This window comes from Pseudochaenichthys georgianus, unplaced genomic scaffold (assembly GCF_902827115.2).
Source record: "Pseudochaenichthys georgianus unplaced genomic scaffold, fPseGeo1.2 scaffold_429_arrow_ctg1, whole genome shotgun sequence".
In the NCBI taxonomy this organism is placed as follows: domain Eukaryota; kingdom Metazoa; phylum Chordata; class Actinopteri; order Perciformes; family Channichthyidae; genus Pseudochaenichthys; species Pseudochaenichthys georgianus.
The window spans coordinates 64372-77197 of record NW_027262994.1 but is presented as its reverse complement, the minus strand read 5'-3'; the positions used below and the strand labels follow the sequence as shown (position 1 = coordinate 77197).

Sequence of the window (12826 nt, the reverse complement as noted above, 5' to 3'; positions counted from 1 at the left end):
AGCCGTACTCAGTGACGTCACTGGGAAAGTCCCGGATCGATGGAAGCGCCCAAGGTCATTAGGCGCGTATTTCAAAAAATAAATGTGCGTATCTCGATCGTTTACATTGGAAATAGACTAGATAAATACATTTCCTAATGGGAATATTGTCGCATGGAAAGCAGTTTGAAAAGTGTTTCCATTTCCATTTAAGGCACTTTTAACACTGACATACCCACGATTCAAGCTGCTTTCCTGGGTTACATAGTGTTGTGAAACAGCCTGTCCTCTGGGTGCGCTCTGTGGCTCTCACAGGCCGCTAACTCTCTGGCTGCTCTCTCCCTCTGTTCACATCACTTTTACCCAGCTTTCAAACACTTATTTCTGGATATAAAAGCCATGTGCATCACCCTGGCAAAAGCGGTTAGGCTGTATTTATTTCAGTCCATTTCACATGCGGCCGTTGCAACACATTTGGACATCCTGTCCATATGGCGACACGGAGCCCCTAAGGTATATAAGGGGAGTTGACAGGGGACTCTACCCGCCTTATGAGGCACTATTTTCGGATACTTTTTTTCATTTTCACCCCTTTTCCCTGGATCTCAAAAAAATTACTCTGACAAATTTAGATTCTGGAGGAATGTAAGGGGAGTTGACAGGGGACTCTACCCGCGCTATGAGGCACTATTTTCGGATACTTTGTTACATTTTCTGCACAGCCTGCTCTCTGGGTTCACAGGTTCACTCTGCCTCTATTTACACCACTTTTCCCAACGTTTCAAACCCTTTTCCTGGGTAAAATTAGGTCTGTCACTTTGGGTAACTGCACCACGCTCGGACGTCTCCCGAGAGTGGACGTCCATTGCCTCTAAATAGGGTGATCCCCCATACTTCCACTGGTTCTCCCAGGGTGTATTCAAAACCAGCCTCTGAAGTTGTTCTCCTTCTCAAAGGGACTTAGTGGTATTGTACAGTATACCAAGCGGGGAGTGTGCTGCCCCTTTTAAGAGGGCCTGCAAAGGGTTTTGGGTTTTGCACTGTGTGTCCATAAATTATTGCAGTAGTTTCCTGTTTCTGGCTGTCTATGGAGCACATGGGTTGCTTCCTGTCAACAAAATCCTTGCTCAAATTCTAGGGTCTTTATGTCTGTAAGTACCAAATCTTATATTGTCTTAGTTGCACATTTAAACTGAGTATATTCAAAAAACATGTAGAACAATGACTGATGCTAAACCTTGTTAGCCTGTGAACAGCAGTTTGAAATGTTTGTTTAGTCCTGTTTATTTGTATTTAGTGCTTAAAACGACAATGTCTGGTGACTGTGTATTTTGTTTGTGTTTCAGTTTTACAAAATGGAAATGGAAATGGAAATTATTAAGTAAACATCCAAAACTGAGCTGTTGTCTCCTGGGTATTTATTTCCGGGTTAAGCTATCTGCGAAGCCTGCAATCCAAAAGTATTCTTGGAAGGGCAGAATAGATCAAGACTTCCCTCCTAACAAACTTAACAAAGACGATCACATTTTTAGGGTGCATTCACACCAGCCTTTTATAGTTCGGTTGAATCGAACCCTGGTGCGTGTAGCCGCTTGGTGCGGTGCATTTGGATCGGTGTGAACACAGTCCGAGACCTTTTAAGTTAACTAAACAACCGGACTCTGGTCCGCTAAAATAGGTGGTCTCGGAACGCTTGCTTGATAACTGTGGAGCGGTTCATTGCTGGTGTGAACGCAGTCCGCACCAAAACATAGGAAGCGTAGTATTTACATGTCACAAAAACGCGGAGGTCTTCAAAAATCTTAAGCGAAAGAGTTTTTCACGACATCCGCGGTTGTTTAGTTAAAGAGTGAAGCAGAATGACGCGTTGAACAGTGTCGTGTAAAGTTAAAATGCTCCGTCAACTACATAAAATTAAGAACACCTGTCATCGGTGAAACGCCCCTCCTTACTGCAGAACGTCTCTCAGTATGTGTTATAATGTTTTTTAACGGACGTTGTCTGATTATATAATCATATGCGCGGGCCGCTAGTGTCTGTTGATCTCCAGATTAACAGCAGCATGAGAATAACCTGCCGAAAGTGCCGATGCTCCATGGCGGAGGCTCCAGTAGAAATTGCCGGGATTTGCGTTTTTACCCCCTTGACCAATGGTTGAACAGCATTTCCGTGCACATGACTTGTGTTTAAAGTTTATAGTCCGTTTGAGTTTTGCCCGTGTGAACGCAAACCGAACCTTCTGAAAAATGAAACAAAGTAACAAACTGTGATATGGTGCGAACCAGAGAAGCGGACTATTAGGTGTGAATGCACCCTAAAACTATGGGCTTCTGAGGGCTTGAGTACATTTGGACAAATGTTCTGTGATAAAGACATGAAATCCTTTGAACAGCTTTCGTTACAATATGATTTATCAAATACCATTTATTCAGATTCTTCCAAGTGAGAAGTTATCTTTCCGGCCAGCGTTTCCGCCAGGGGGGCGTCTTGCCGTCATTTGACGCCCTTATTCAGCTCTGGACGCCCTGAAGTCGAGCCGAGGGCGTTCAAAAATATTAATAATTCGAGAGAAGATCGAGAGTTTTTATCGCTTGAAATAACGAAAAGGACAAAGGACAAGGACATCCCTCTGTTGGAGGGGCAAAGGAGACTGGTGGGATTCTTTTTGGAGTATTGAAGATCGTTTCCCCGACATCGGCGGTGCCTGCTACAGGACAACACGGAACGTGCGCGATTTGGACATGATGAGCGGTGCTAGTGGAGCACGCGCGTGACTTTAAGACACCCCAGATTCAAAGTGAATACAAACAAACGCTCACTTCAAAATGCTGGAGAGAATGCGCTGAGCAAAAACCGTACACATATATTCTGGGCCTGTAATGTTTTGGGAGACTTCTGGGAAACAGTTTGAAGAGAAATGTCCGATATCTTCTTCTCTCAACAAAAACCCATTGTCCCTATCACTGGGGAAACACCAGAGGAGATACACAAATATTCCTATCTATTTCTGGTCATTAGAAAAGAGATCATCAAACAAATGACAAGGAATTGGCTACAAGATAATAATTTAGTAAACTCACAATGGAATAACTTAGTAAATGAAATCTATGTAACGGACGAAACAACTAGATTAGAAACCAAATGCATATCTTTGAGGAAAGGTGGGAGGAATGGGTCCGTATATAACAACATGGTGAATATAATTAATGTGTACCTGAGTATTCATAATGTATTCATAATGTATCCATTCTTTTATTGGTAATATTATTAATACTATTATTTTATTATGTCTTTTCGGATTGGTCATCTGTTATGTAGTTAATCTATGTGCTTAGATGTGTTTATTTTGTTATGTATGCTTTGTGAATATTTTCTTAAAAAGAAAAGAGAAAAGAAAGTAATAATAACATGTTTTTCTGATAAATGTAAGTCCTGCTGTGTGGTGTGATCACATGCTGAGAAACCTCTCAAGTCCTTCATGTGTTTGACATGTCGCCTCCATCACTCAATATGAAGAGAGGAACGCTTCAGTTGAACTATTATTATAAATAGAAGAACAGTAGGCGCGTTCACACCGCAGTACTTTTCCCACTTTAGTTCCGATATAGTTCCGAAATGTTGCGTTCACACCAAAAAGAGAGCCTTTTTACTCCCTTTTCTGTCCCTGCTAGAGAGCAGGGACTTTCGTGGAAGAAAAAGGTTCCTATTTCTGATTGGCTGGGCGGATTGCAAACCACGCCCAGTAAAACTCCCAAAAAGTTTTGTGAAGCCGCCATTTTATTATCCTCGCATTAGCATTATTAGCATTAGCATTAGCCCAGCGCAGAAACGCAGAGAGACTAACTTATGGCAACACAAAATAAAACATGGGAGCAGTGGAGATGAGGAGGTGTCGGCAGCTTCTACTGAAGCCAGTCCCCAACTCCGGGGACTTCCGGCCGGGGACTTTGGGCGGCAGTATACGCCGTGAAGTGGTTTGCAGCCTGCCAGTAAACCCAAAGCAGAAGAAGAAGAAGTGACGTCAGCGGCTTCATTTGCCTAATCTTTCCCCAGGGACTTATTCCGGTGTGAACGCGATCTGTACTTAGTTCATGAGAACTAAAGAGTTCTCATGAACTAAGTTCTGATGAACCTTTGTGGGAAAAGTACTGCGGTGTGAATGCGCCTAGTGTTGGTTTTATTTTGCTCTCAGTCAGGGCTCGAGCTTAAGGACGTCCCGTCGTCCCGGGGCCGAAAAATATAGTGTCGGGGAGGATAACAAATTATTTTGGGACGAATTTGGGACGAGAGTTAAAATAAAATACCCTGCTAACTCTACTACAAACGGCGATGAAAATGAAACCGACTGCACGTTTTGTGTAGCACACAGTTATTAAACCTCCTTGTCAACATAAACACACACGCACAAAACATTTAGCAACCCGCGAAATACACACACATGTAGCTACAGCTGTGCCGCTGGCTGTCAGCCAGCCACCCAGTTGGCTGTGCCGGCAAATTCCTGGCCCGCAAATTTGCGGGTCTAGCTATGTACTGAGTGTGTGTATTTCGCGGGTTGAGTGATGTACAATGGCAACCCGTGGAGGAATTCTGAAATGTTTTACCATTACATCACAAAAACGCACAGCAGAACCAGACTCCTCTTCATCCCCTATGGCTTGGGTCGGCAACAGGCGGCCCGCGGGCCATTGTTGGCCCGCCAGCAATAATATTTGGCCCGTAATTTTGAGAATAATAATTTTTTTTTTTACAACAAAGGACCGACAGTTGCACATCAGAGTTTCCGTTAGCCGCCGGTCATTATCGGCCGATATTCACTCTTAATAGTTTGATCGGTGCTCTCTATAAAGGCCGATCAGGAGAGCTGGATCTGATCGATATGGACATAAACGCGAGTGAAGTATAACCGGACCCGAGAGAGAGATCAGATCAGCTGCTGTGTCTGACGAGACTCCCAGCTCTGCATAATCACCTGAACCCCCGCCCACTGTTTATCGAGCTGCATGAGAAACTGACGTGCTGTCAGGAGAGAGAGGGAGGGAGAGAGGAAAAGAGAGCATCCGTTTCTCCCGTGTTATTATTAAAAGTTAATGTAAACTTTTGAATAATGTACTTCATCTACTGCAAGTAGTTTGTTTGAATGTAATAATGATGTTGTTTGTTGTTTGTGGAATCATTTATTGAAAAATGAATCTGAACTTTTCGATCCGTAACGATTATAAACTGAAGCAATAAAAATGAGCCCCATTAACTGAGTTTTAAACATCAGCATATCCGGTCCTAGTCCGGTGATTACCTGCTAACGGAAACTCTGCTTCACCATTCTTATTATTATTATTGAAACATGACCGGTAAGTTTCAAATTTGTCCAGTAAAATAAATTCTGTCCCGACATATCTGCTTACATTCATAATGTCAGCGGAGGGAGGAGCAGAGTGGCGAGTGAGAACTGTCATCTTCCCTTTACAAGCTTCAAACATGTATTTATCGTGTGATTTTGGAAATAAAAACGTCATATTCTGAAAGCCAAGACTTTGTTTATTTAAAATCAAACAAAACACCCTAACCCCGAAAAACTAGTTTTTTACGCAAATCCACGTTTATTTTTAAATGAGCCGTTCCGAATTTCGACTGTTTTCGATAGAGCAGGTCACATATGGCAAATGTGTGGTTGGGCGGAACCAGGTCAATTAAAGTACTTATTTAACTATTAAATACATTGAGTTTGAGTAAAATACTTGGCAAAACTGCTGTAATTGATTTATTTTGTTCTTTGGTATTTTGTAAAGGTTTTCAACCTGAAAGAATCCTAATGTGTCCTTGAAAAGTTGAAATAAAGAAAAGGAAAAAGGATTCCAGTTGTCCATGCGTCCTCTGTTGCCCCTCAAGCCTCTCAAATGTGGGCAAACACTCAAATAAATGCCAAAAACCCAGAGAACTTGACAATACTTATCAGAATAAAAGTATGTTAAATAACACTGCTACCTAGTTAATAACTCTACTTTACTCAGTGGAGGCTCGTCCATTGAGGAAAGGGAGGACCATCCTCCATAAAATTTCAGAGAAAATAAACTTTGAAGAGAACAATAAATACACCTCAATTTAAAAGATAAGTCTGTTAAAATACAGATAATAGCCCTGGCTTTGGGACTGAAATGGGGCTAGAGAGGACGAGCCTCCCTTTGGGCGGGTCTAGCCAGAGGCTCTGGATTGGTCGCCTATATCATCAGTGAACCAATCAGCAGATCTGACTGCACATCAGAGTGTTGATGGGGAGGGTTATCAGCGATATCAGAGTTTTTTCTGAACCAGGGAACAGGGGCGCTGCGCCCTCTTACCAAAATAAATTCCTTGAATTAGGCTTTGATTATGTTCTGCCCGCCATCTTGCGGCTCAGCAAAAAATTGGTCTCAGGCCAAACTTACTTGCCTACCCCTGCCCTATGGGTAATAAGGCTGAGAAGAGAACCCTCCATCGTATTCAGTCCTTAGCAATATGATGCGCCTCTCCCCATGTAGGGATGGGTACCAAGACCCGGTATTAAACGGGCCCCGGGCCGGAATTATTAAAGACAGTGGTAACGTTAAGCTCCGACGTTATCGGACTTTTTATCGGTACTGGAGACATTTAAAAATATATGTCATATGTATTATTGCTACATACACATTATGTCGCAGTTTTAATTTCACCAACTCCGTTTCTTTTGTTTGTTTTTTTTGTTTTTTTGTTGTTTACCTTTATTTAGACAGATAGGTCCCTTGAGATCATGGATCTCTTTTACAAGGGAGACCTGCATCAATTTAGTTCCACATGAAACATAAAAACAACATAATAACAAACAATAGAGGACATCATATTTACATATTCACCAACACTTACAAACACCCATAGTGTCAGAAAGCATCTCGTGCAGACGTGCCTTAAAAACATTCAGAGAAATAAAATTGCTCAATTTTAATTTGGACTGTAGGCTGTTCCAAGCAAGTGGAGCTGCGCACATAAAAGCCGTCTTACCTAAGACAATCCTCACTCTTGGCACATCTAACAAGACCACATCCTGCGATCTCAGACAATAGCTGCCCGCAACTTTCTGCTTTACCAGAGAACATATGTAATACAGGAGTTTGCCCAACATAGCTTTATAAATAAAAGTGTACCAGTGACTGAGCCTCCGTACAGAGAGTGATGGTAAACCTGCCTTGGTATACAGTGTACAGTGATGTGTAAGCGCTTTACAATTTGTGACAAATCTCAGAGCACTGTGATACGCAGCATCCAATTTGCTCAGGTAATTGGCAGGTGCATTCATATACAACAAATCACCATAGTCCAGCACAGGTAAAAAGGTCACAGTGACTAGCCTTTTCCTGGCCTCAAGCGAGAAACAGGACTTGTTTCTGAAAAAGAACCCTAGCCTAACCCTCAGTTTTTTAAGCAGGTTATTGACATGAAGTTTAAAAGAGAGACAATCATCAAGCCAGATACCCAAGTATTTGTAACAGGCAACAACTTCAAGTTTTGTTCCTTGTGTAGTTACAATATCTAAAACAGGCTCTGGTGTCTTTTTTGCTTTTGAAAAGAGCATTACCTTGGTTTTATCCACATTTAAAAGAAGCTTTAATTCAGAGAGCTGAGTCTGAATAGTGTTAAAAACAGCCTGTAATTCAACAACAGCCTCTTTAATGGAGGGACCTGCACAATACATCACAGTATCATCCGCATAAAAATGTAAAGTAGCTTCATCCACATTTTCACCTAAACTGTTGATGTAGATGGAGAATAAAAGTGGTCCTAGAACAGAACCTTGTGGTACACCATTAGAAATGTTTAACCACTCAGAAGACAGTCCATCAAAATGAACACATTGGGACCTTTCAGAGAGGTAGTTTACAAACCACCCCACTGCAAGGCTGGATATGCCAATACTGAGTAGCCTCTGCTTTAAGATGTGATGATCAACGGTGTCAAACGCTTTGGAAAGGTCAATAAACAGAGCTGCACAACTCTGCTTATTATCTAAAATACTAGTAATGTCATTTACCACTTTCATCGTGGCAGTGATGGTGCTGTGTTTCTTTCTGAATCCTGACTGATGTTTAGACAGGATATCATTTATACATAAAAACTCCTTTACTTGTTCACTCACTAAGCGTTCGAGCACCTTAGCCAGAACTGACAATTTAGAGATTGGCCTATAGTTATTTAAAATAGTTGCCTCCCCTCCTTTCAGTAAAGGCAAGACATAAGCAGACTTCCATACTTTTGGAATTGTATTTGTGCTGAGGGAGAGGTTAAAAAGAGAAGTAAAAGGTGGAGCAATAACATCTGCAGCTATCTTTAAAAAGAAAGGTTCTAAGTTGTCCGGGCCAGCTGGTTTCCTAGGATCTAACTTGGATAATGCTTTATGAACAATACCAACAGTTAAAGGAGTAAAACTGAAAGGGTTTTCCAGACCACATTGTTCAGAGTCAAGGATTGGAGCGTTCACAGAAGCAGAAGTACAGTCAGTGACAGAATCAAACAGAGAGCCACAAGACACAACATGCTTATTAAAGCAATTTAGCATAGTAGCCCTGTCTGATATAATGCCAGATGCTGTGGTAAGGCACGGAGGTAGCTCATTTGGGATATCACCAGTGGATATCGATTGTATGGCTTTACAAAATGTCCTATAATTATTCAGGTTTTCTGTGGTAACTGACAAATAGTACTTTGATTTAGCACTTTTTATTTGAGATGTGAAGCTATTTCTTAGCTGCCTAAAACGTAGCCATTCTACCTCTGAGCCTGATTTCCTAGCCTTAGCCCAAGCATTATTTCTCTCATGAAGTAGACTGGACAGCTTAGCAGAAAACCAGGGATTGTTTCGTCCCTTCACTCTAAATGTACGCAGAGGTGCATGTCTATCTATAATTTTCATAAAACCAAGATAAAAATAAGACCATGCGGTTTCTACATCAGCACACAAATTGATTTTACCCCAATCAAAATCAAACAGATCATGCACAAAACCCTGCTCCACAAAATGTTTTATGTCTCTCTTGATGATAATGCGAGGTTTAACCTTTTGGACCTTAGTGTCCCTAATTGTGGCTACAACACAGTGATCGCTCAGATCATTAGCAAATACTCCCACAGATGAGTATTTATGTGGAACATTTGTTAAAATTAGATCAATTAAGGAGGATTTATTTGGAGACTTAATATTTGGGCAAGTATGACTGTCTATAATCTGGGTAAAATTCAAAGAGGTACACAGGTTTTTAAAGTCCTCTGACACAGAAGTTAACCAGTCCCAATTAAAATCACCAAGCAGCACTATTTCCTTGTAGAAAAGTTGTGATAACAGTTTTGCCAATGACGATAGAGATGCAATAAGACTACATCATGCGTCTATGATGTATTTTCGAGCTTTCCAATCCAGACGAGATCTCTCTGTCCCGTCTGTGTGCGAGGGGGAGGGGCCGTTTGTAAAGGTCTCCTGACTGTGTTACAGACAGTCATCCTGGTTAGTGGTTACTCTGGGTTCTGTCTTCAGGACAGAGTGTTGGATTTTTTTGTTAATTGGATGGGACTTGATTGGAGTAATTTTCTCGTTTGTGTGTTTGTTTAAATATATTTGGGCTTTGTTTATGTGATTGAATGATTTACTCAAATAAAAAAGTTGATGAATTATCATCTAATGAGTTGTATGATGTTTTATTAATGTAAAAGGTCACTTTGAATGATTTTAACTAATGATAATGTAGAAAAACTAACATTTTAAATTCGGGACGGTCCACATTAATTTCGGGACGGCTTAGATTGTATTTCGGGACGGTTCCGGGAGGATGGGGAAAAAAGTTAGTCGAGAGCCCTGGTCTCAGTATTTAAACAGCAGAACATGTTATAGTGTTTATTTAAATAATTAAACTTCTGATCCACATTAGTTTATAAAGTTAATCACATCTGGACTTACTTGAACTTCCTGCAGTTCCTCACAGCTGGAATCAGTCTCCGTCGTCCGGGCCATGATGTGTTGTACTTATCCAGGTCCAACTCATCCATAACCTCCTCTGACATCTGCAGCATGTAGGCCAGAGCAGAGCAGTGGATCTCAGAGAGTTCCTTCTCTGATCTGTTCTCTGACTTCAGGAACTCTGTGATCTCCTGGTTTACTGAGAGGTCCTTCATCTCTGTCAGACAGTGGAAGATGTTGATCATCCTGTCAGGAGAGATATATTCACTGTTCATCTCCTTCAGGTTGCTGATGGCTCTCTGGATGGTTTCTGGTCTGTTGTCTGTGCGACCCAGCAGGCCTGCTAACAGACTCTGGTTGGACTCCAGAGAGAGGCCGTGGAGAAAGCGGACAAACAGGTCCAGGTGGCCATTTTCACTTTGGATGGATTTATCCATGACTCCCTTCAGGAAGACATCCAGGGATGGGTAATCCTGATCACTGATGTTGTTATAGTCTCTCTGCAGGAAGTCCGTCAGGGATGGGTCATCATCTTCACTGCTATCACTGTCTTCATCCCTGTCTCTCCTCAGGAAGTCCTGCAGTACCTCTGTGTCTCTGTTGGTGTAACAGTGCAACACGTAGACTGCAGCCAGAAACTCCTGAATGCTCAGATGAACAAAGCAGTAGACTGTTTTCTGGAAGATCACACTCTCTCTTTTGAAGATCTCTGTACAAACTCCTGAGTGCACCAAGGCCTCGGTGACACCAAGACCACAGCGCTGCAGGTCTTCTTGGTAGAACATGATGTGTCCTTTCTCCAGATGTTCAAACGCCAGCCTCCCCAGCTTCAGAAGAACCTCCCTGTCAGCCTCCGTCAGCTGCTCTGGATTCGTCTCATGTCCCTCTTCATACTTCTGCTTCTTCCTCTTGGTCTGGACCAGCAGGAAGTGTGAGTACATGTCAGTGAGGGTCTGGGGCAGCTCTCCTCTCTGGTCTGTAGTCAACATGTGGTCCAGAACTGCAGCAGTGATCCAGCAGAAGACTGGGATCACACACATGATGTGGAGGCTCCTGGAGCTCTTGATGTGAGAGATGATTCTGCTGGACAGGTCTTCATCACTCGATCTCCTCCTGAAGTACTCCTCCTTCTGGGCGTCAGTGAAGCCTCGTACTTCTGTTAACCTGTCCACACACTCAGAAGGGATCTGATTGGCCGCTGCAGGTCTGGAAGTTATCCAGACGAGAGCCGAGGGAAGCAGCTTCCCCCTGATGAGGTTTGTCAGCAGCACGTTGACTGAGGACTGCTGAGAGACATCAGACACAACCTCATTGTTTCTGAAGTCCAGAGAAAGTCTGCTTTCATCCAGGCCGTCAAAGATGAGCAGCACTTTGCAGACAGCCAGCTGCTCTGCTGTGACCTTCTGTAAGGTTGGATGGAAAACATGGAGCAGCCTGAGAAGACTGTACTGCTCACCTTTGATCAGGTTCAGCTCCCTGAAGTAGAGTGGGATCACCAGACTGACATCTTGGTTTCCCAAACCCTCGGCCCAGTCCAGAGTGAACTTCTGCACTGAGAAGGTTTTTCCAACTCCAGCGACTCCGTTGGTCAGGACCGCTCTGATGGGAGTCTGTTGGTCCGGTGAGGCTTTAAAGATGTCCTGGCACTTGATTGGAGTGTCATGGAGGGGCTTCTTCTTGGAAGCTGCCTCCAGCTGCCTCACCTCATGCTGGGTATTAACCTCTTCACTCTGGCCTTGTGTGATGTAGAGCTCAGTGAAGATGCTGTTGAGGAGGGTTTCACTTTGACCAGTTCCTTCAGTCACACGTTCGCATCTCCTCCTCAGACTGAGCCTATGTTCATCTAGAACCTTCTGCAGACCACTATCTGCTGGAAGAGAAGGAAACGTGAGAGAATGAGGAAAATGCTCTGAGAATCTAATTATAACAATAAAACAACAACAAACAGAGTGAGTTTAAATGTTGTATAAACAGCTTACTGTCTCTGCTCTACAACAGTACACCTATTCAGAAACAAAGGAACCAGGAAGAGGAATAAGACGCTGCGTGTGTTCGGCCTCTTACCTCGTACAGTTCTGGTCTGACTGGCTGTCTGCAGTCCAGCTCTGGTTCTGGGTCTTTCTCCACACTGGGGACAGGAGGGGTCTCCTGATGGAGGTCTTTGCTCCCAGTATGAGGTGATGCACTGTCTGCAGAACCAGTGTCCACAGCTGGTAGAGACTGGATCCTTCAGGACGTCCTGACACAGAGCACAGCTGGACAGCTGCTCCTCCACAGGACCACCACTCTTCCTCTTCCCTCTGTGGAGATGAACACTTTACATTAGTGGAGCTGATTCCCACCAATGGGCAGAGCGTCACAAACGTCACTCTCAAGACTCTTCTCCTCCAGTAGGACTCAGGTGAGGGTGCTGCACTTTTCCTTGTTCATGTGATGTTTTGGTGTTGTTGTTTTGTTTTGTTTCTTTCCGTTAACTGTCAAGTGGGAACTAAGTATTTTTGTTAGTTCGTGTTTGTGTTTCTCTTATTATCCTACGATGCTGTGATGTGTGGCTGTGAATAAGAACATATGAAGGACAGACCATCTGTTTATGTTTTTAGAAAGGGGCAGGTCATAGAAGATTATTTTCTTCTCCCTGCTCCTTTTCGGTCAAAGGCGTGTTTATAGAGACACGTTTTGTAAATATTTGTTATACATTAAGCTGTGCATACAATGAACGGAACAAATACAAATGAAATGAAATGAAAGATGAAATGTGTCACGCTTCACGAATACGCAGGTGACATGAATTTCACCTCTTCACTTTCTTGGTGTTGCCAGGCACGGATCTGGGTCTTTGCATTGACTCAACATGTAATCACACAAAGCTCTGTTATATCTGCTAATGCT

General features: G+C 42.9%; 1 protein-coding gene across 11 annotated transcripts in view; it reads right to left on the bottom strand.

Moving 5' to 3' along the window:
* The window catches only part of LOC117442439 (protein NLRC3-like), a 113649-nt gene that overhangs the window by 36613 nt on the left and 64210 nt on the right, over positions 1-12826 (bottom strand). For 10 of the 11 annotated variants that reach the window (XM_034078436.2, XM_034078434.2, XM_071202420.1 and 7 more), the window contains 2 exons: positions 12002-12237; positions 9938-11807 (listed from right to left, as the gene is read on the bottom strand). In XM_034078436.2, the coding sequence (XP_033934327.1) occupies positions 9938-11807; positions 12002-12237 (2106 nt within the window). The remainder of the gene's footprint in view (positions 1-9937; positions 11808-12001; positions 12238-12826) is intronic. The other variant, XM_071202421.1, reaches the window with a different exon arrangement.